This window comes from Myotis nattereri (genome assembly GCF_964212035.1).
Source record: "Myotis nattereri genome assembly, chromosome: 8".
Taxonomy (NCBI): domain Eukaryota; kingdom Metazoa; phylum Chordata; class Mammalia; order Chiroptera; family Vespertilionidae; genus Myotis; species Myotis nattereri.
Window position 1 is genome coordinate 91,712,797 of NC_138083.1, and position 23,306 is coordinate 91,736,102.

The window sequence follows — 23,306 nt, forward strand, 5'->3', positions numbered from 1 at the left end:
CAAATAATAGACTGATAAGTGCTCAAAAAGTAATTCTTTTGTGTGAATCCTGGAACTTAAAATACTTCCCAGCAGCCTACAGGAACTCTCAAGGCTATGCATATTTTTTTAAAAAAAAACACAACAACCTTTTTTCCACATTCTTTTGTGTGAAAAGAAATTCAAGAGATTCTATCACTAGGTTTTGAAATGTTTTAAGGTTTAATGGCACCTTTTCCATTAATAGTTTAAATCACTTTTTCTTCCACAAAAGAAATCATTTGTCAGCTTTTAAAATATATGTCCAGACCTCAAAAGGGCCTGCTACACACAGGTTCCTGGGAGTGTTTTGTGAGTGACTCAGTGCAGTCCCTGATTTATTTGCTTGCTGTTGAGAAAACCTAGAACTATTTTGTTTGTAACTCGACCAGTTGTTGGCGGGTGGATACACTTGGCTGGATTCTGATCTCCAGCAGTATGCCTCTTACTTGATTGGGCAGTTTTTCAGTGACTTCTGAAATAAATGACTGAAAAAACATTAATTTTATTAAGTTTACAGGGGATACAACCCACTTCCGCTTAACATAAATCTTGAACAAATTGGAGACTATGGCCACTTATTTACATTTTTGCTTTTGTTGTCTTAACTGGTTAACACAATGGTTTGGAGTCTGAAGTTCATTCTCCATGGCTTTCTGGCTCAGGGGAAAATGAAAAATGCTTTGTGCAGCCGAAATATTCGCCTCTTGCACCGCCTTTGGCACCACCCCCTGTAGAACCTTCCAGGTGCCCACGTCTCCAAGGTGGGGTTCTCATGCCCTCCTCCCATGGTACAGGGCAGGGATTCACTGTTTACATTTCACACACATCACTCACGCGGTGGCACAGAGTTGATGGAAGCATCGGTTGCATACAGGAAAGTGCACCCAGAGGGGTAGCCTGCTGAATGGTCCCCAGTGGAACGTACAGTTGAATCAGCCACGGGTGGGTCACAGCACTGCTGGCACCCAGGGTTAGCCTCTTCCAAAGGTCATCGTCCTCCGGGGGTAATTCTTGACTTGATTTCTAATAGCATAGACCCGGGGTCAGCAAACTCATTAGTCCACAGAGCCAAATATCAACAGTACAACGATTGAAATTTCTTTTGAGAGCCACATTTTTTAAACTTAAACTATATAGGGAGGTACATTGTTATTAACTTAATGAGGGTCCTCCTAAGCTGGCCTTTGCTAAAAACGACCTCAATCTGACTGAGGTACATTCGCTGAGGTCGATCCCTTCCCACTCTCCCATCCACACTCGTCTTGTGTACTGTTTCGTCTATCTCCTTTCCGAAACCGACTTCTGCGCACGGGCCACGAAGTTTCAATCGCACTGTACGTGCGCGCCCGCACGTGGTATTTTGTGGAAGAGCCACACTCAAGGAGCCAAAGAGCCGCATGTGGCTCGCGAGCCTTGGTTTGCGGACCACTGGAATAGACCGCTTGCTTGTTTTGGGACATATTTATGAAGGCATACACTACACGATACTACCTTTTGTGTCTGGCATCATCTTCCACTTGATTTGTAAAATTGCCCATATTCTCGTGCCATCTATTTTGTTAGTCACAAAGTTAGGAAAGACTCATTGACACTAGAGGAACATCCGGGAAGTTAAGGAAGTTGAAAAAAAATTTAAAAAGAACATAAAAAGAATGGATCAACGGTGCCATTGCAGCTCAAGGTCACTGGCATGTTTATGGTGCCCAGCCACGAGATGCCTTTTGTGGGTTTTCCAACTCAGACATCTTTTTCTGTAATTCTGGTAATTTGGCAGTATGGCTCCGGTCAAAAGCCAAACGTATTTGGAATTCAGTGAGTTCTAGCCTCTCTTTAGGAGAAGGAAGATGGAGGCGAAGAACTAAATGTCTTTTTGACTTGAAGTGTTCAAGCAGACGGTTTGAGTGTTAACAGATTCTAATCTCAAGCGGTGCTTCTTAATGACTTCTCTGAACTTAGTAGTGACCCACTTCTTAATGAGGCCTTACACAGCTTTATTTTTAATTAAAAAAAGGTTATAAGGAGGGGTTATACTTCCCCAAACTGCCCGTTTCCCCAGCTGTTCAGTGCATCTTTGGGTACAGTTGACCTTCTTTTGTGTTTGTGTAGATTTTTAACTTTTTAAAAATACCTTTTTCAACAGTCCATTGATTTTTAGAAAGAGGGGGAGAGAGAAAAAAGATAGAAGCATCAATGAGAGAGCAGAACATCCATTGGCTGCCTCCTCCATGCCTCCTACCCTCAACCTGGGCGTGTGCCCTGACCGGGAATCGAACCAACAACCTTTTGGTGCAAGGAATGATGCCCAGCCAACTGAACCATACATGCCAGGCTGTGTAGATTTTTTAAGTATATGAAAGGTTGCCATGAAGAATGCTGCGTGCATACTTGTTCCAAGATCTTTTCCTAGAGGCCTTTCCTCTCCATTTATAATGCTTGCTGAGTAGATCTGGATTCTAGGTGGAGGATTTTTTGCATAATGATGAGGTCGAAGGGATTAAATTCCAGAAGTAATGTCCCACCAAGGATTTGTTGCTTCAAGGCAGCCCTCATTTATTGATGTTCTTACACATGTGGGCCTGCTTTTACAGTATTTAAAAAGGTTGTACACATTGTCTGGCCTTAGCTCATTGCTATATAATTTGTATTTACTTGTGTTTCATCCCTACACATAGTTTTTCTACCAGACAAGTGATCGTTTACATACAGTGTTTGTGTTTTCAGCATTACAGTTTATTTACAGTTCTGTCTTTTCTGTTTGACAGATAACTAGGAACATTTGGGGAGAATATCATAACCATCGATTTAATTTATGAGCTGATTTATAATTAAGTACCTCGTAAATAAAACTGAATTATTCCATGATTTGGGTTATGGTCTTACCTTTATTTGAGGCAGTCTCAATACAGCTATGTTTAAAAGGGGGGTAGCGGTATATTTAAATGTAGATAAAAATGGATTATCAAACCACTTCTAACATTTTATGGCCTGAAATTATTAGCATTTTGAAAAAACGGTGGGGCTACTTTTTTTAGTATTTGCATAAGTAATGGATATTGTCAGAATTCAGAATCCTTATTTTCCCGAGCCTTGATTCTTCATAATTAAGATAAACAAATGTTTATACACACACACATATACACAGATATATATCTGTGTATATGTGTGTGTTTGTGTATATGTATATATATATCCTATATAATAAAAGGGTGATATGCAAATTGACCCTAACAGTGGTTGCTATAATGTGCACTGACCACCAGGGGGGCAGACACTCAATGCAGGAGCTGCCCCCTGGTGGTCAGTGCGCTCCCACAGAGGGAGCTCCTCTCAGCCAGAAGCTGGCTTATGGCTGGCCAGCACAGCAGCCGTAGTGGGAGCCTCTCCCACCTCTGAAGCAGCGCTAAGGATGTCCAACTAATGGCTTAGGCTTGTTCCCCACAGGGAGCGGGCCTAAGCTATTAGGTGGGCATCCCCCAAGGGTCCCCAGGCTGCCAGAGGGATGTCTGACTGCCAGCTTAGGCCTGATCCCCGCCAGGGAGCAGACCTAAGCCGGCAGGTGGACATCCCCTGAGGAGTCTTGGACTGCGAGAGGGTGCAGGCCGGGCTGAGGGACGCCCCCCCCCCCCCCCAGTACATGAATTTTCGTGCAGCAGGCTATATATATATATATATATATATATATATATATATGTAGTTTCTGGAATACTGTTCGGTGGTAGGTGAGCCAAGTTATAAATTGAAACCATTCTTCTCCAAATGCAGTCTTCTTAGACCTCATGCTATATATCACATTGTATTTATGTGTTCATATTTTCACATTGAGATATTTCACTTGTGTGATACTTATTTTTGTGTGTGGTATGAAGTAGTGGGTCTTGCTTTATGTATACCCATCCCTGATTTTATATACATAACACAACATAATAACATGTGGGCAACTATCATTTATCAATATAGTTTCTATTTTTCTGAAAATAGAAACAGTGGTTTCTTTATCAAGTATGATATTTCCGTAGATTTTTAGGTTTCATTGTTTTTCTCTCTCCAGTTTTCCTGGGTTAGCAGCTGAGAGAGGCAGTGTAGCACAGGGTCAGGAATGGATCTTCTGACACTTGGTTGTGGTGGAATTTGGACAACGCATTTGACCTTCCTAGCCCTCAGTGCCCATTGGTAAGCTTGTTCTGGAGATCGAATGGGCTGCCCTGGCCGCCTGGCCCAGTTGGGAATCTCCCTGGACACCAAAAGGTTGCACGTTCGATTCCTCCTAGGTGGCAGGTCTAACTCAGGGTGTGTCCGGGAGGCAGCTGATCAACGTTTCTTTTTCACACCAGTGTTTCTCTCTCTCCCTTCCTCTCATTCGGTCTTTACTGTGTTAAGTACTTTACATGTATTAACTCATTTAATTTGGGGAAAAAACCACACCCACAACCATATTCATTTTACATATGAGAACACCAAAGCACAGACGGGCTACGCCACAGTGCCGGAAGTGACCTCAGTAAGTGATAAAGCATTCAGGTGCCAGCAGCCGACGGCAGAGCTTGGGTTCTAGGTTTGACAGTTATTTAAATGCAGGTAAAACAGTTTTAAAGCCAGATTGCCATCGGTTCTATCTTGTATATGTATGAAGTTCAACCATAAAAAAAAACACCACACGTTTTCTATTGCAAAATATTGTACATGTCGAGGAGTATATAAAGCATGTATTTTCACAGCTTAAGCAATAAAGTATATAAAATATGTCAGCGTAACTACCAGCCTTGTTAAGACACAGAATAGTGCCAGGGCCTTGGGAGTCTCCAGAGTACTGTTCCCATGCCCTCCCTCTAGCCCGGGGGAGTGCACTTCTTACGGTCCTAGGGGCCTCCTAGACAGCATATAAATATAGATTGTGACATATTTATGCATTTCAGTTCTCTATTACATGTTTTGAAACGTTATTTGCTATTTTTTCATATCACTTCATATTGTTATTATGTTTGAACAATTTCTCAGTGATGTCTTCCTCAGGACTTCAGCTGTCCTTTCATTCTTTTATTTTTGTCTTTCATGGGTGCCATGTTCTTTGGAAGCTTGCTTAGACCAAGTTAATGGCCTTTTAGGCTTCCTCCATGTGAATAGGGGCTCACTTTTTGAATATTAAGAATTATATGTGAGGGGGGCGGGAGGGGAGGGATCAAGATGTTAGAGGTGCTTGGGGGGAGGGGAGCATGGCCAAAGAAAGGTTGGGAGCCACTGATCTAGAGGTACCAATATGTTTGTTTTTCTAACAGTTATTCCCTGCTTTCTAAAAGTGATTTTGCCACCTCTGCGTATACATATATATTTTTATCTGGGTGTGTGTGTAGAGGGGATGGGATGCGGGTCCTCTCTGAACTGCACACCACGGAGTGGACTCATAGACTTGCGGGGCTGTAAGCCACATGCGTGCTCATCTTTACCGGCTGGTCATGCGAGCCCGTGTTCCAAACTCTACATGTTTTTCTCTTTTCATAATTTTCGTATACGTGTTAGAGTCAGACTCTAACGTTTTTCACAATCTAGTGGGCTGCATTTTGCTATCTCCTTTTAGTTTCCACTTGCATCCCCCTGGTTACTAATGAGGTGGAGATGGTTTTGATTTTATTATTTTTTAAATATATTTTTATTGTTTGATACCATTACAGGTATTTCCCATTTTCTCCCTCTTCCCCCCTTCCTCCCAGCCCCTACCCACTCCCCACCCCGTTGCCCGTGTCCATGGGCTGTGCATGTACGTTCCCTGGTTTATCTCTTCTTGTCCCCCACCCCACGTGGCGGTCTGTGTTGGCCTTTCCTTCTTCCTGGAGGTACCCGGAACCCCGGAACCCCGGCCTGTGCATGAAGTCTGTCACGGGCCTGTGGCTTGGCCTGGCTGTCAGTTTCCCATTCCCTTTGGGGAAGGTTTCTCAGCCTTGGCTTGTGTGGGGTGTTTTCCAGGACGGTGAGCCTTCTGGGAAGGGGCTCCTTTGATGAAAGCTAATGTTTGCCTGGCCTTACTGTGTGGAGGCCAGCACTTCACAGGCATTGTCTCGGGTAATCCTCACACCCCTGGAGGGCGGGGAGGGAGGGAGGGAGGCGTTTTTCTCCGAATCCATTGTACAGAGGCCTGGACAAAGCCTGTTGTAAACCATTCGCCCACAGGCACGCCCTGGGGGGTGGCGGAAGGGTGGGTGGGAAGCAAGGAGATTAGTCTGTCTCCTCCAGCTCTGAGGACTTGGACTTTGGAATGAGGACCTGAGGGACCCCAGTGTAGGGAGCAAACTTTGGCTTTAGGAGTGGGGACTCTCCCAGATTGAGCCCAAGCAGGACAGGTTTCCGTCCTGCTGCCCCTGGGTGGTGGCGTGAAGAGAAGGGGCGAGCGGACGAGGAGTTGCTGGTTCTGTGAATCGCCCTGTTTCTCCTGATCTCAGCTTGGCCCAGAGTCAGTCAGCCCGTTCCCGAGAGGCTCATGGGACTGCGCCCAGCCATGGGCTCCCCAAGCGCCCGAGAAGCCATGGGCTCCCCAAGCACCAGAGAAGCCATGGGCTCCCCAAGCGCCCGAGAAGCCATGGGCTCCCCAAGGGCCCGAGAAGCCATGGGCTCCCCAAGGGCCCGAGAAGCCATGGGCTCCCCAAGGGCCCGAGAAGCCATGGGCTCCCCAAGGGCCCGAGAAGCTGGCTGTCGCTCTCAGGCCCTTCGCGTTCATCCTAGTGGCCTTTGGCGCCACTGGCAGCACAAGCGTTTATTTGGCTTCTTGTTTGATCTCTTGGCCTTGGCCTTTAAGTATTCAGAAATGTTGAGTCCTTGAGAGGTAGTTTAGTGTCTTTGAAGGGACCTAATAAATAGTGCTTCTTATCCATCTACGTCCTGAACAAATAAGACAGCAAGAGAGTGAGCAGATAGGGAACCCAGATACAATCTTTACGACTGATAAAGACAGGCTTGGAGAATGTGCCTGAATGGGTCAGGTCTCAGAATCCATCCCCCCACCGCACCCAGCACAGCCCATGCGGGCCGCCTCCGCCTGGGGTTCCTGCCTCTGCATATCCCCCAGGACATAATGGTATTGGCACTGCTTGGCAGGCTGGCCCCCGGGGTGGGGAGTGGGTAGGGGCTGCGGGGGTGGGGGGTGGAGGGTGGGGGGTGGGAGGGTGGGAGGGGTGAGGTGGTGGGAGGGGTGGAGGGGTGGGGCCGGACTCCAGGGGCCCAGGCAGTTCATCCAGCTCGGGGAGAGCTCAGCAGGTCGGGGTGGCATTGCTGGTGTAGCGCCCTCTGCCTGCAGGCAGGGAGAATAAGGCTCCTCCCCAGGTTTTGGAGGAGATGTTGTGTCTGTTCCTACCATTGGGTGTGTGCTCCTAGGCCAGCACAGGGATGGCCCCGGGGGAGGGGGAGGGCTGCTGTCAGGACATTCTTGCTCCCAACCTGCGGAGCTCCTAGAAGATGGGGAGCCTTACTGTTCACAGGGCGCTCCGACCTCAGGGGCCTGGAGGACGGTGTAGAGCTGGGAGGGCAGTGGGGCGGGGGGGGGTGGGGGGGGTGGGGGGGAGCAGTAGGGCCTGGAGGGCAGTTGGGTCCGGGCAGCAGTAGGGCCTCCAGCATTAGAACACAAGCCAGTCCCGACCCGGGAAGAGTGATCCAGGCGAACCTGTGCCCCGGAGGGGGTCCCGAAGGGCCCCAAAGACCAGGCAGAGCCAGCAGCGGGTGAGGGGGATGGCCTCGCCCGGCTTAACCTTCCCCGAAAGCTGATCGGGCCAGGCCTCCTGCGCTGATCCGTGGCCTTTGCACTAAACACAGAGTTCAAAGGGGAAAGGAGGGCTTAAAGACAGTGAATCTGCCGATGACAAAGGAAGGCGCCCCCAGAAGGCGGGGCTTGCCACCGCGGTGGGGCATTTCTGAGTCTTGCCCATCAGTGGCAGCATCTCACTGTCACTTAAAAACAGCAAATACCGCCCGGCCGGTGTGGCTCAGTGGTTGAGCGTCAGCCTGTGAGCCAGGAAGTCACGGTTCGATTCCCAGTCAGGGCTCCACCCCCAGTGTGGGGCCTGCAGGAGGCAGCCGATCAGTGATTCTCATCATCGATGTTTCTCTCTCTCTTCCTCTCTGAAATCAATAAAAATATATTTTAAAAAATATAAAAAAATAGCAAATATTGTTCTGTTCATTAGTCTCTTGGCAATAGAGGTGGAAATAACCCCGTTTCCTGGCCTTAGGGTCTCTGCTGATTCAGGCCGGGGGCCCGCGGTCCCTCCAGAAGCGCTGACCTGCCTCGGACCTTCGGCTGAGGTCCCGGTGAGCCCTGCCTCTTCTGAGGTCCTTGGCCTGTCGCCCTCCCTGGGGCCCGGGGTCTGCTCCAGGCCCCGCCTCTCACACAGCCGCCTCCCTGGAGAACAGCAGCCACCGTCAGTTGCGGTCACACATGGAGATCGGAACCCCCTGTGGCCGAGGCGGCACAGCCTCTTGCTGCTGAGCCACCTGCCGACTCTGAAACCAGCCACGCTGCCCGTTTGAGGCTGCGAGCCAGCCGGTCCCAGGCCGCTCAGGCCCACGCAAGCCCCTTCTCCCTGCCCGCAGCCCCGGGCCTCCCTGGGTGTTTCCTTCCCCAGCGTGGGACTCCTTCTCATTCCCCATGGTCCCTGGAGGCGACCCCAGGATGCCAGCGTCTCTGATGGGACCCAGGAAACAGCCCTCTGCTCCCTGCGCCCAGGTCTGGATCCAGTGAAACAGAAGCCAGGAAGGCCAACATTCAGAAAAGGCAAAGACCCCCCAGGTTCGGATCAAGGCAGGCTGGAGGGCGCGGCTTTTACCGGTTGCTAAAGGGAACCCCGGACATGACCTGTGAGCTCCCGGCGTGGACAGGGAGGCCACCGGCTTGTTTCCTGTGGGCCTGCGACTCCCAGGCGGACGGGCCGGTGGGGCTGGCCGGCCGCTGGGAGTCCCCCTGAGATGAGTTCAGTCTAGGCCACTGCTCTGTGGGCTGCACGTCCCAGCGGCTGGGTGTAAGGACCCTTAGACGCCGTTAGACATTCCTGAGCCCCCAGTGAGCTCCTGTAATGTGGGTGCTGTCTGTCGGTGTGTAGCACACCAGACATCAAACTGATAAAGTTACAGAACATGGAATTCGCTAAAAACGATTAGACCAGTTCCCTATGTGACACAGATCCCGGTGTGTATGAGCAATTGGCTGCATTGTTCACAACAGGAAAGTGAAGTTAGTGGGAAGAAGAAAATAGTGCTTGTCTGTTTTTGCACATCTCCTCGTGGCCAGCTCAACAGAGGAAGGCGGTTGCTTCCCCGCATCTGCGGCTGCGTTTGCCGTGTGTGTGTGTGTGTGTGTGTGTGTGTGTGTGTGTGTGTGTGTGAGGGCGTCGCACATCACGCCGCCTCCGGAAATGGCAGTTCACACCCTGAGAGGATGAGAGCGAGAAGGCACGTGATGTCAGTGTGAGTCGTTTGGCACTTTTGGATCCTCTGCAGGGACCAGGCCAGGCTTGGGGAGCCCCGGTGCAGGGTGCGGCTGAGTGATGGGCGTGGGAAGAGGTGGGGGTGGGAGTGGGCAGAGTTCCTTCCACGTGGGAAGGGGCTCCAGCAGGGCAGGCATTGCCCTCTATGCCAGTGGTTCTCAACCTTCCGGCCCTTTAAACACAGTTCCTCCTGTTGTGACCCAGCCATAAAATTATGTTCGTTGCTACTTCATAACTGTCATGTTGCTAGTGATGAATCGTCATGTAAGTATCTGATGTGCAGGATGGTCTTAGGCGGCCCCTGTGAAAGGGTCATTCGACCGCCAAAGGGGTCGCGGCCCACAGGTTGAGAACCGCTGCTCTATGGTCACACTTGGACTTTTACTCTAGACCAGTGATGGCGAACCTTTTGAGCTCTGCGTGTCAGCATTTTGAAAAACCCTAACTGAACTCTGGTGCCGTGTCACATACAGAAATTTTTCGATATTTTTAACCATAGTAAAACAAAGACATATTTTTGATATTTATTTTATATATTTAAATGCCATTTAACAAAGAAAAATCAACCAAAAAAATGAGTGTCATAGGTTCGCCATCACTGATCTAGTCTCACCAAAGCGCCCGGAGGGACAGGCCGAGCGGGGTGCTTCGGGGGAAACAGCCCGTGGGTGAAGTTAGAGGTGATGGAACCGCAGAGCCCAGGTGGGAGCCGGCGGCCTTCAGGGCAGAAGGGAAAGGTTCTGTTGGGTTTGGGCCGCTTTCGGGTGCGGGATTCTTAGCCGGGACCCTCAGCTGCTCCGGATGAGGAAGGAGACGAGAGGCGTGGGGACTGAGGAGCCCAGTGGGGCTTCAGGGGAGCATTTCAGAGCCTGGAGGTAGGGGTGAGCTGGGGGAGATGGGGAAGCAGGTCTGGGTGGCGGGAAAAGGGCTCATGACCATGGGGACCTAAAAACGCGGTGGGCCCAGGGCTTTAAAGCTTAGCGGGGCGACTGGGGAACGTGTTAACCAGAACAAAGGCCAGGTCACCCCGAGTTCAGAGCCGGGAGCCCACGGACTGATGCGAACAGGCAGGCGCCGCCTCGCTCCTGTGACCCTCCTGTCCCCAGACAAGGTCGCTGCGGCCAGAGGAGCAGAGTGAATGCTTGTCAGAGGAAATGGAAACTCCAACTGGGAGCTGATGGTGGGGGAGCTGATGGTGGGGGAGCTGATGGTGGGGGAGCTGATGGTGGGGGAGCTGAAGGTGGGGGAGCTGAAGGTGGGGGAGCGGAAGGTGGGGGAGCTGAAGGTGGGGGAGCTGATGGTGGGGGAGCTGATGGTGGGGGAGCTGAAGGTGGGGGAGCTGATGGTGGGGGAGCTGAAGGTGGGGGAGCGGAAGGTGGGGGAGCGGAAGGTGGGGGAGCGGATGGTGGGGGAGCTGAAGGTGGGGGAGCTGATGGTGGGGGAGCTGAAGGTGGGGGAGCTGATGGTGGGGGAGCTGATGGTGGGGGAGCTGAAGGTGGGGGAGCTGATGGTGGGGGAGCTGAAGGTGGGGGAGCTGAAGGTGGGGGAGCTGAAGGTGGGGGAGCTGATGGTGGGGGAGCTGAAGGTGGGGGAGCTGATGGTGGGGGAGCGGATGGTGAGGGCGGCGGGGCTGGGCAGCTGGGCCTCTGCCCCCCAGGACCCTGAGAAGGAGCATCACCCCAGGGCCGGTGCGCTGGGTCCCAGCTACAAACAAAGGGGGGGTTTCACACCAGAGAGCCCCATGCCCACCAGGCCGAGCTCTCCTGCTGATCAGGCTGAAGGACGGCTGAGGCTTCAGTGTCCATCGCACACAGCGACTAGGAGACCATGTGTTTTGGTGGGAGCCGGGAGGATCAAGGCTTCGGGGTTCCTTTTTGTTGTCGCTGAGCTATGAGGCCTGCAGACGAGGCGGGAGGTAGATGTGCTGCGCCTGGAGCTCAGAAAGCTTTCAGAGGTGGAGGTACGGGCTGAGCTGAGCGTGTGGCTCTCGTTAAATATACTGACCCACCCACATCTCTCGAGACTCTATTTAGTGAATCTTGTGCTGGGATCTAGGAATCTGTGTTTTAGACAAGAGAGCCCAGATTACCTGCTCCGCAGAGCCAGTTCCGGCGCTAAATGAGCTCACTCATGTGGAATCTAACGAACAGAATAAACTGATGAGCAAAATAGATCCAGAGACGCAGAAGCATGGAACAGGCTGTGGGATCTCAGAGGGAAGGCGCCCGGTGGAGGGGGTGGTGGGGGGAGAGAATTGTGTGCACATATGCATAACCCATGGGCACAGACAATAGGGGGGTGAAGGCCTGGGGTTGGGGGGGACGGGGGGCTAGAGGAGGCCAATGGGGGAGGAAGGGGACATTTATAATACTTTCAACAATAAAAATAAAATACTATAAAAAATTTAAAAAGTAAAAATAAATGGGCTGTAGGACAAATATACTGCGAGTTAGATTCATGTCATAAAGTATGAATCCCACTGTTGCTAACAGCTAAGGCCCTGCATAGCCATGTGCCAGTCTGTCCTGGTGCCTCGCTCTCTGACCTCATCCACTCCTCACGCTGCCGTGAGCGGGTGCTGTGCTTACACGCTCCGTGCACACGGGGTCGGGACTTCTCTGAGGTCACAGCCAGTCAGCGACGGGTGGGGTTCAAACTCAGGTCGTAGGTGGTCTGCGTGTGGAAAGTCCGCATTCCAGACTCCCCACGCCTGCCCTTCAGAGCCTGCCTTTGGCTCCCGAGTCCCTGCAGAGCGGGGGTGGGAGCCTTCTTTCTGCCAAGGGCCACTTGGCTATTTATAACCTCATTCGTGGGCTGTACTGAATTATCAGCTTAGAAACTAGCTGCTATCGGTGGTCAAACATGTCATGAACTCACCCCTAAGGCGCTGGCAGGGCCAGAACAAAGGATTTCTTGCGCCTTATATGGCCCGGGGGCCGATGTTCCCCACCCCCGCTGTGGGGAGCAGTGCTGGGGTACCAGCCATGCTCTGTCTTTCCTATCTGAGTAGCATCTTTATGAAGACACTGGGGTGTCCCATTAGGTCTTCTTGATACAGGAAGTCAGGAGGAATGACTACATCCAGATGGAATTATTCATTTATTGAGAGCCAGTCTTGTAGGGTTAAATGTGAATTGTCCTTCCCTGGAGCCCTACAGCAGCAGCAAAGAGCCTGGAAGCCGTGGCCTAGCTGTTGCCTGGTGTAGCGATCGGGGTTGACCACGACCCAATGTGAATCAGCAGGGCTTCGTCCGCGCTGCACGCCTCGCGCAATGGCCGCCCTTCCCGCTTCTTCCTGCTCCCCGCAAACTGGTCGTCCTTATGGAGGAGCCTGCGCGCGCTCCAGCCAGGTCTGCGGTCCGTCTTGCTGCTGCCTGTGCACTTAGTTCCTGACTGCCCTCCTTTTGGATTATCTTTCTTAGTCTGTGCCGCCCACGTCCAGGGTCACTGAGCTGAAACGTGGGGAGGCCCCATTCCTTCCCCCACCCCCAGCCTCCTTCCTCGGGGAGCCGTGTCCTTAACTGTCTGCGTGCTGATACGGTCCGCCCCCTTTTCATTGCAGCAGCCCCTGCCTGCCTCGAGTCTGTGCCCTGACTTGCCTCCCAGCTGTCACTTGTCCCCCGTCAACCTCCTCCCCCTCCCCCCACATTTCCCACGAAGCCTCAGAGAATTCTCTATGAAACACCACCCGCTTCTGCTTAAAATCTGTGCCTGGCTCCCCCAAGCCAAAAGGACAACCCCAGGCCCCCCATCTAGGACCTCACCCCATCTAACTCTCCAGCCTCAACTTTTGACTTTCTGCCTGGCTCCTTGGTCTCCAGGGACACTGTGCTCATTGTCATTCCCCAGGCGGGACACTGTCTCTCCCTGTCTCTCGTTGCCTCGTTCCAGCTCAGGCAGCGGCTGCCTGGATGGCTTCCCACCACTCCCATGCTGGCTACTCCCCCACTGCCGGCTACTCCCCCACTGCCGGCTACTCCCCCACTGCCAGCTACTCCCAGACCCCATACCCTCTGCATATCTTTACTTCCCAGTCTACACTGGCTATTGCAGTCACTCAGCTCTTTATTTTGTTCCCACGTTAAGCCTTGAACTTCTTAAGGGCAGGGTGGTGGCTTGTTCTGTTTCTGGTGGCAAATGGACAACTTGGTCAATGTTCCTTGAAAGAAGTGTGATTATTGGTTGTCCTTGGGAAGACTCTACGGTTGGGATCTTGCCTCCCCCTCCTCCCCGACGGGAAGGCTTGGGGATTCACCTCGAAGTGAGAGCCTCTTCGCTCATTTGTAAAAGGTGGATCGCTTCCTGTTCTGTAAAACCGAACACACTCACTCCTCAGGGTCTGAAAGCCACGGTCCCGATGCCTGCTTTTGTCTGGCCAAGCGTATTTTCCACCGTTTTAAATGCTCACATGCTTTTAAAAAGAATCAAAAGAAGAAGAAAATGTGCTCTGACACTCGGAATGAAGTGAGATTCCGAGCTCAGTGTCTGTAAAGTTTTATTAGAATGAGCAGTGCCCTGTGCCAGGAGTTCCGATTGTCTGTGACTTTCTGACGACATCAGCAGTCGCACGGTTTCAGCAGAAAGCTGATGGCCTGCAAAGCCTCACATAGTCACTGTCTGGCCCTTTTCCAGAACACACTGCTGACCTCAGACGCTAAGAGGACGCACGTGACTCGGTCTCATCCTCGTGCTGGGGGAGCTTTTAGAGGGGCGGGTTCTCTCTCACAATCTAACTTCCAGGGTGTCCTCTCCGCCCAGAGAGTGGGGAGTTGATGCTGGGGGGAGCCACGCGGTGGGGCTGTGCTTTCTGGAAGGGAGGGTGTTCTGATAAGAGTGTGGGGAGCTGTTTGAAGAGAAGGTGAGCTTCCCACTGCTGGAGGGGTCAAAGGGCGGGAGGACACCCCTTTTTCTTGGGTGTCTCCCTTGAGCTACTGACATTTGAGGTGGGCAATTCACTGGGGAGGGGGTGGGGGTGGGGCGTCCTAGGCATTGGGGGATGGTTGGGAGCCATCCTGAGCTCTAGCCACTAGCAGCCAGTAGCTCCCCTCTCGCAGCTTCAGCAGCCAGTAGTGCCAGACACTCCCCAGAGTCACCGATACATCACTGCGCACCCTGTCTCCTTCCTGGCCTCCCACTCTCAGCAGTGCCCATGCGCCTGATCCCCCCTGCCCCTGCCATCCCTCCTCAGCCTGCCTGCACGCCCCCCCCCCCCTGTGTTGTGTCCTCCTCAGTGGGGGGACTTCCGTAACTCATGCAGATGCTGGGCCTTGTCTGAGGACCAGCCTCCTGTGAGGATGTGCGGGGCTGGAGGGAGCAGCCGGACTGCGGGAGGCTGGGTGGAGGGCGCGGGCGAGGTGGAGTTTTCAGCCCCAGGGAGTTGCCTGTGCAGGTGACAGAGGGAGGTGGCCAGGGCTCACGTTCCAGATTGAAGTCTAGAAATGAAACGTACTTGTGTTAATTTATATATATATATGCTTATCTTTAAAAAATACTTTATTTCCAAGAGGAAGGGAGGGGGGAGAGAGAGACGCATCAGTGATGAGAGTCATCGATCGGCTGCCTCCTGCACGCAATCAGTGTTGAAGCCCGCAACCTGTGCATGTGCCCTGACCTGGAGCTGAACCCTGACCTCCTGATTCATAGGTCAACGCTCAACCACTGAGCCACGCCGGCTGTATCCCTACCCTTGAAACACACGCACGCACACAATTTAGATAGGTTGCTTTTACTTTGTGTAAAATACACTCTATCCTGCAGTGAATGTACATATTGCCGTTTTGTTTTTTAATTATCGGAGTAAATAGTGACACAGACGTCCCCAGAGCGTGAGATGAGGATATAGAAGCCGTGTGCTTGGATGTGGGGAGCGGCTACAGCGTTTGGACAGATTCAAGCCTCAGGCTAGTCAGAGGGCACGATCCTCTCGTGGCAAAGCCACGTGCAAGTCCCACGTGCAAGTCCCACGTGCAAGTCCCAGCACAGTGATGGCCAAAGGCTATGGTTGTGAGCTTGACCTTATGGTCCGAACCTGTGGTCCCACGTGGCTGAGTATATGGCCTATGGGAGGTGCAGCAGGTAAACAAAGCTGGATCAGGTGCATGTAATTGAGTGGATTCGAAACTCACCAGACCATTGTAACCACGCCCTTACTGTGCCTCGTGGAATCAGCTATAAAATAAAGACGCAGCTTGCAGGCCGCGGTGCTGCCGCCAGCTCCCCATCAGAGAGGAGCGTCCCACCCAGCGCCAGCTTTCTTCTCTGTCTGTCTTTTCTCCATCCTTCACCGCCCCTCGCAGGCCCACCGAACCTGGCTGTGCTGGCGCGGCACACTGGGTGGGATGTGTGCCCTTTTCTTGAAAAGTGAAGGTAGCGATGCTGGAGTGGGACCCGCACGCTGCTGGGCGCCCCCCCACCCCACCCCACAGGCCCCTGCTGGTTCTTCAGCCACAGGAGCAGGTCATGGGGAGGAGAAGCGGGGATGGGTTTACTTACATGTTACTGGGCGAGAGGAGTGGGGTTTGTTTCTTCCACGCCGGCTGTCAAAAAGCTCACCCTGTTCCTCCACATCCCAGGGGTCGCCACTGGGGCCCAGGGGGTGTTGGTGCGCGATCGCTGGGAGGAGGCGCAGCGCTGGACACGCTCTTTTCTGTGTTGCAGGCATCCGCAGGGGCCGGGGAGGCCGCCACGTGCAAGACGGGCTTTCCCGAGGACGTGTACAGCGCGGTCTTGTCCCAGGACGTGCACGAAGGACAGCCTCTTCTCAATGGTACAGTCTCCCCCTCCTTGTCCGTACAGTGCCTGTGCCCTTGACCCCAAAAGGCGCGCATCGGCTCTCCTGCTAGCAAGGGGGAACCGCTCGGTCGCCCCGTGAGCGTGCAGGGACCTCGAGTGCGGGTCCCTCATGCGGCGTTGGCAGGCTCTCGATCCCTTGAAAACTTCCTTTCCATTTTTAAGTCACGGTGGAAGCCATGACACGAGTAATCTTTACTGTTTCTGCACATTCTTTACTTATTTTGAAGGAGAATACTTAACCAACTGTCTGATTCTAAATGGTTTAAAAAGTTATTTACAGCAACAATCCACTTACTGTTTTATATTACAGAAATTACTGTGATATTCTCTTTGGAAAAACATGTCAGACTGTAATATTTAGCATAACGAACAGCTTTAGCAGGTAAAGTCTGCGGCAGGAGCATGAAACGCGTACTTTCGTTATGACATTGTTTATAGACATTACGCGGTAGCTAATTTGGTTGTTGCATATGTGAATGTCAAATATAGACTCCTCTCCTGCTTAAATACGGATCGAGTTCGTGTATAGTTATCGTATGAAAGCTCGTGCCAGTGTGGATAAAACCTGAGAGAAAACGTGAGCGTCAAAGGCAAAATTGAAACTCGTTCCCCTCCCCCCCACTTTTACCTCTAATTGAAATCAAATAAAAGATTGGTTAGTTGAATTTTCATGGACTGATTTATCATTGCACAGAATGTCATTGAAATGTGGAAGCAAGAAGAATTGATTAGTAAGTTGTATTTAGATTCTAATTCCCAGACTATCGTGCCTATCTCTGAGGGTGTTTTGGAGAGCTGCTTTTAGAAAGATCCGTGCAACCTCAACTAATTAATTTACACGGGACTCCACCACCCAGCCCTGATGGAAGTGTCTGCAGCCCTGAAGAACCTTAGTGGGACAGGACTTAAGAATAGACCAGTGGTTCTCAACCTTGGCTGCACATTAGAGTCACCTGGGAATCTTTTTAAAATCCTGATTTCTGGGCCTCATCCTCCGGAAATTCTGTTTCTTTGTTACTCATGTTGTGGCCCCTCCCCATCACAAAGAAACAGAATTTCCGGAGGATGAGGCCCAGAAATCAGGATTTTAAAAAGATTCCCAGGTGACTCTAATGTGCAGCCAAGGTTGAAAACCGCTGCCCTAGACAGAGAACTTGGAAATGTAAATGGCTTTTAGCTACTCACATTCTTTGCTGCAGCTTGTCACTTTATTTTCATTTGTATTCTATAATTGTGATTTGCTCACACCTATGTGATCTTTCTGAAGTCGATTTTTTTTTAAAAAAGACATCTCATCCCTGCCTCATTACATGGTATTTTAATGAGTAAATATTAGATCATCCTGTTTCAATTTTGAGTTGCTATCTCATCTGATGGGTAATGGTTAACAAGATAGAGGTTTAATTCTAATCAAAGTGTGTAGATTTGGTTGAGCTTAATGTGAGTCTTGGAGTTTTTCTGCCCATACGTCATTTCCTTTAAATCCCTAAAATTATTACGTGGCATCCGAGGACCCATGCGAACCTTAAATGTTATTTGAATGCTGAAAAAAAATAATTGATTCGATTTTATAGAATCATTGAGATGGATAAAAAAATGTCACTGACGTGGAATATGTTGCATTTTGGCAATTTGTTTTTTAGATTCATTTTTAAATGAATAATTCCTCCTAATCTCTTTCCTCAGAGCTTGAATTTACTGGTTGCAAATAAACATATGGTCTGTCAGTAGAAACCATTGATTTAAGATGAAATGCATTGGCATGTTAAACAGGTGCAAAAACGAAAGCCTGTTTTCTAATTCTCCGATAATGCTGGTGACAGTAGGAGTGGGTATAGCCGCTTGCCAGTGCCTGTTTAGTGTAATCTGTACCCTTGGACGGTTCCCTGAGTTCCGAATGCGGGAGATTGGAATTGCGTTTGACGCTCTGCTGTAGCCGTCACCAAGAGAAGTGCGCGTGGTCGTCTCTGGGAGAATTTCTTTAAATCCTGGGACCCAGTTCTTACTATTTTTATTTTTTAGCTTGTTTAAAAAAACTGTTCCTCTCATGACACATTATTAATTTTCTCTCTGTTTCATTCATGGAATATGTTAAAGGATACCAGCATCTTAGAGCTTAAAACAGAAACTTCAAAATGTTGATTCATAGAAAAAAAAATTCTTTTTGGGAGGAAGAAAACAGACTTTTGTGATACATGACATTCCTTTTTACAAGAGTTTCGTCACAGGCTAAGTTTTTTTTTTTTTTTTTTGAGAATCGTTACTTAGAAGAATTCTAGATTTTTGCCTTTTGTGTCTTAGGGTTGTTTTTTAGTGGGATGGTCATCCGAAGGTGCATCTATCCACTGGACCCAAATGCCATGCCGTGACTGTGTGCATGAATTCTGTGGCCGGCAGCACTCCATTTACCTCACACCCTAAAGCTGCCAGGGGTCTTCTGCTGGGCCAGCCAGAGGGAGCACTTAGCCATGGTTTGGGGACTTGCAGTGTTTGCGGAGAGAGGTCATTGTCCCTAAGAAATACGCAACAGTCCCTAAGGCATTTGCCTCATGGCAAGTCCTACCCTATTAAGGTTGACTTGAGAGTCAAGAGTTACGTTGAAGTTATCACCTATAACTGTTGACGTTCCCTTTAGTTTCCCATTGATGACGGTCGGGGCGTGGAGGAGAGTGGTTCAGCGATACGTATGACGTGCTTTCACAGGGCACACCCCCGGCACGCGAGGCCTTGCACGGAAGTGTAACATTTTGGTCTGTAGGTGCCACGGATGCGGCCTGTCTTACAGACGGTTCGGTAACCATCTCCGTGAAGGGGCCTGAAAACCATTCCGCATGAGATGATGGAGACATGAGGGGCATTCGTTGTGTTAGAACAGGTGCGTAGAAGAGGTGTGAGGGCTGGACTCTAGCTTGGAAAGCGCCCCCTTCTCCCCACCCCCCCCCTTTTATGTTATGCCGCTGGAATGACTATTGTAGAAAGGAGGGACCCATAAACCAGGTGCCTGCAGGTTTGCATCAGTATGTTTTTTGGTAAAATCCTGAGGAGGGCAAGTGCATCTGGCGATGAGCCTTTACATTTCCCGTTCGATCCTGTTGGCGATTTCCACGCCTCGGAAAGCCGCTCGGCATTTAACATGGGCCGGAGGGGGGGGGGGGGAGGCTTTGTTCCGTGTTGTCAGCACAGCGGGCCTCGCCCCGTGGCGCCTGTGCGTGTGTCCTGACAGGTGTGTCCTGACAGGCTGCGTGCAGTGCGCCTGTCTCTCTTGCATGTCACGCTGCCGTGCAGCCTTTTTGGTGGCGGACTTTGATTTTTCTTGAGGGATATTTTCTCTGGGGGCTTGTGTTCAAAAGTAGAGTTACTGGGCCAACAGGCATGTGGAGTATGGCAGCATTTTCCTTTGCATTTTTGTAGGCCTCGTCTTTACAGGGCTGAAATCTGTTAGTTCTTTTCTAATCCTCATTTCCATCTCACTTTATAAGGTTTTTCATTTTCCTGGTTCCCCTCAGGTGAAAAGCATTCTCTTCTTATCCCGCGGTATTTTTCTGTGTTTGCCTTTATAAGGTAGGATCATTTGTAAGCACTTCCTGCCAACCCCCTCGTTTTCCCGTAAGCCCGTTGTAGCTCAGAGAGATTTCAGGTTTTTCAGCTCATTAGACCGTTGGCTGCAGAGCTGGAGTTAGAACCCAGGTGTCCTAATTTTTTCTGATGATGGTGATGATGAAAACCCATGATGGTAGAACGCAGGGCAGAGTGGGGGCTGATGGATGCTCGCCTAACGGGGGTCTTAGGACAAGTTCATCTCAGAGCTGGTCTTCCTCATTCCCCACTCAGCACCCTGACGGTGTGTTACCGGACACATTGGAGAGTTGGTGGCTACCAGGCGCACCCCCATCATGAAAATAACTTTCCGTTATTGTCGCCATTAGTATTTTGTGCCTGTTTACAAGCAGAGTCATGTAGGGCTGTGCAAAAGCATATTTAGCCCTTGATGGTTTAACTCACAGTCCACTGAGCTGGAAAAATCTCTTGTGGCGGCACTTTAGTTGAAAATAAAATACCTGCAATCATCCATTTCCATCCTGTGGCCGGCGGGGCACCTGACACTGGAGCGCCTGCCCCACGGGGAGGCGGGGAGGAGGGGCGGGCAGCGTGGACGCACGTGGGGAGTGATGTTCCCGGGCTCTGCCTGGGGCCTGCGCTCAGATGGCTCCCAGCGCACGCCGCCGACTCGGGCACGTAAATAGCAACGTGCAATTACGAGTATTCTCAGGAACGTCGGGCTCCAGCGCTGGGCAGCACATGGTGATTATTTCCAATCAGATGGAATTTGATTTAGATTCGTTTGCCGACTGATGGAGTGTCCTGGGCATTTACATGCTTGGAGGGAGCTGTCGTGTGGTATCTTCGCTGACAGTCCAGAAATATTTTTTAAACTATATTTTCATTGATGTCAGAGAGGAAGGGAGAGGGAGAGAGAAACATCAGTGATGACAGAGAACATGGGTCGGCTGCCTCCTGCACGCCCCACACGGGATCAAGCCCTTAACCTGGGCCTGTGCCCTGACCGGGAATCGAACGTGACCTCCTGGTTGTATGTATATAGTTCACAGTCTGTAAACTATTTGATTGCCCATTCATTAGCTGATGGACATTTGGGATGTCTTCACCGTTTGGCTGTTGTGAATAGTGCTGCTATGAATGTGTGTCTACATGTACTTTTTGGAGTCCCTGTTTTCAGTTCCTTTGGGTACGTGCCTGGGAGCAGAATTGACCGGCCGTAGAGTAATTCTGTGTGTAACTTTCTGGAGAACTGCCAGCGCATTTGAACCATTGTATATTCCAGTTAGCAATGTACAAGGGTTCCAGTTTCTCCACATCCTCACGGAAACTTGTTATCGTTCATTTGTTTTGATTGCAGACATCCAATGGGTGTGAAGTGGTTTTGATTGGCGTTTTCCTAATGAATTATGATGAATGACATTGAGCCTCCCATCATGTGTCTCATTTGCACATCTTCTTTGAGGAAGTGTCTGTTCAGCCTTTTGCCCCTTTTAAAATTGGATTGTCTTTGTTTTTGAGTTGTAAGAGTTCTTTATGTATTTATACTAGATACTAGACCAGGGGTCCTCAAACTACGGCCCGCGGGTCACATGCAAATACAAATATTGTATTTTTTCCCATTTTGTTTTTTTACTTCAAAATAAGGTATGTGCAGTGTGCATAGGAATTTGTTCATAGTTTTTTTTTTAAACTATAGTCCGAACCCTCCAACGATCTGAGGGACAGTGATCTGGCCCCTTGTTTAAAAAGTTTGAGGACCCCTGTACTTAGACCTTTGTCAGATATATTTTCCATTCTCTAAGTCAGCGGTTCTCAACCTGTGGGTCGCGACCCCTTTGGCGGTCGAACGACCCTTTCACGGGGGTCGCCTAAGACCATCCTGCATAGCAGATATTTACATTACGATTCATAACAGTAGCAACATTACAGTTATGAAGTAGCCACGAAAATAATTTTATGGTTGGGTCACAACATGAGGAACTGTATTTAAAGGGCCAGAAGGTTGAGAACCACTGCTCTAAGCTGTCTTTTCACTTCTTGATGTCTGTGTATGCACAAAAGTTGATGCAATCCAGTTTATCTATTTTTTTCTCTTACTGCTTTTTCTTTTGGTGTCATATCTAAGAATCCATGTGGCATGAGGTAGAAGTCCAACTTTATTTATGTCTTGAAACTTGAGCGACGAGATGCGATGGGTTGGGTAGATGGTATGGCAAAGAGGCGTCAGGATGGCTCTGTGGTACTCGGTCTGGCCACCGGGAAGGTGACAGTGACTGTGATGGGGAATATCAGAATCGTGGTTCGGATCTGCGGAGATGAGTGTCAGATGTCAAGGAGACACTGGAACATGGGTGTGGGGTCCAGTGGAGTGGTTTTGGCTGCAGAGCGGGCAGTACCAGGTGTACAAACAGTAAAGGAGAGGCGATGGCCGGAGAGACCGGTCATGGCTGGGACAGTGGCGTGGCGTCGCCTGGAGAAACGAGCTCACGTGGGACTCGGAGGCCGGCTTGCATGACAAGCTGCACAGCTGCTCTGTGGCCCTGCGTGTGGGAACCGCTCTTCACACGTTGCTGAGTCACTCCTCTGAGGGTTGGGAATCCTTCCTCTCCGCCCGATGACTTCATGTCAGCAGAAGGTTGGTTTGGCAGGAATGGCAGCCAGGACAGAAATGAACCCCTGGGGGGGCTCTGGTGATGTCAGCAGTGTCTTCCTTGCTGGAGCCTCCTGGACAGATGGCTCTCCAGCCCCTGCCAGTGCCTCCCCCGGGAGGAGATCACTCCTTGCAGAGCCGGCCTCCTCGGAGGCTCTGGCTGTTGCAAGTGCTGCTTCACAGGGTTAACGGGAGCGTATGCTCCTGAAATTCCTGCCCAGGGTGCCCATCTCATCATTTGGCACCACACAGAGCAACTATATTCTTTTATGTTCTGGGGTCATTTATTGTATCATTTCTCATTCTTCTAGTGCTTTTTAAAATATACATTTATTGATTTCAGAGAGGAAGGGAGAGGGAGAGAGAGAGAAACATCAATGATGAGAGAATCATTGATCAGCTGCCTCCTGCACACCCCACACTGGGGATGGAGCCCGCAGCCCGGGCCTGTGGCCTGACCAGGAATCGAACTCTGATCTCCTGGTTCCTAGGTTGATGCTCAACCACTGAGCCACGCGGGCCAGGCTCATTCTACTCGTCTCTCTGAGCATTGGTCACGCGCCAGGTGTCTTCGAGGAATGGAGCTATGGTGGTCAACAAGGCGGACAGGATGCTCGGGGTGGGAACTGACATTACGGAGCCTTCAAAACCCGAACACAGTCCAGCTCCTTGAACCTTTTCTGCCGCAGGCCACACATCAGACAGCTTCTGTAGTGGTGTCTGGGCATCCCGGTTTCCCGCCTTTCAAAGCGAGGACTCCGCGGCCCCCTCCCACCTGAGCCGTGCGGCGCTGCCCTGTGGGGCCTGTGCCCTGTGGGGCC

The 23,306-nt window shown here is 50.7% G+C and overlaps 1 protein-coding gene across 1 annotated transcript in view; it reads left to right on the forward strand.

Moving 5' to 3' along the window:
* Positions 1–23,306, forward strand: part of CDH2 (cadherin 2) — a 198,508-nt gene that overhangs the window by 8,526 nt on the left and 166,676 nt on the right. The window contains exon 2 of the mRNA XM_081096965.1: positions 16,140–16,248. Coding sequence (XP_080953091.1) covers positions 16,140–16,248 — 109 coding nt within the window. The remainder of the gene's footprint in view (positions 1–16,139; positions 16,249–23,306) is intronic.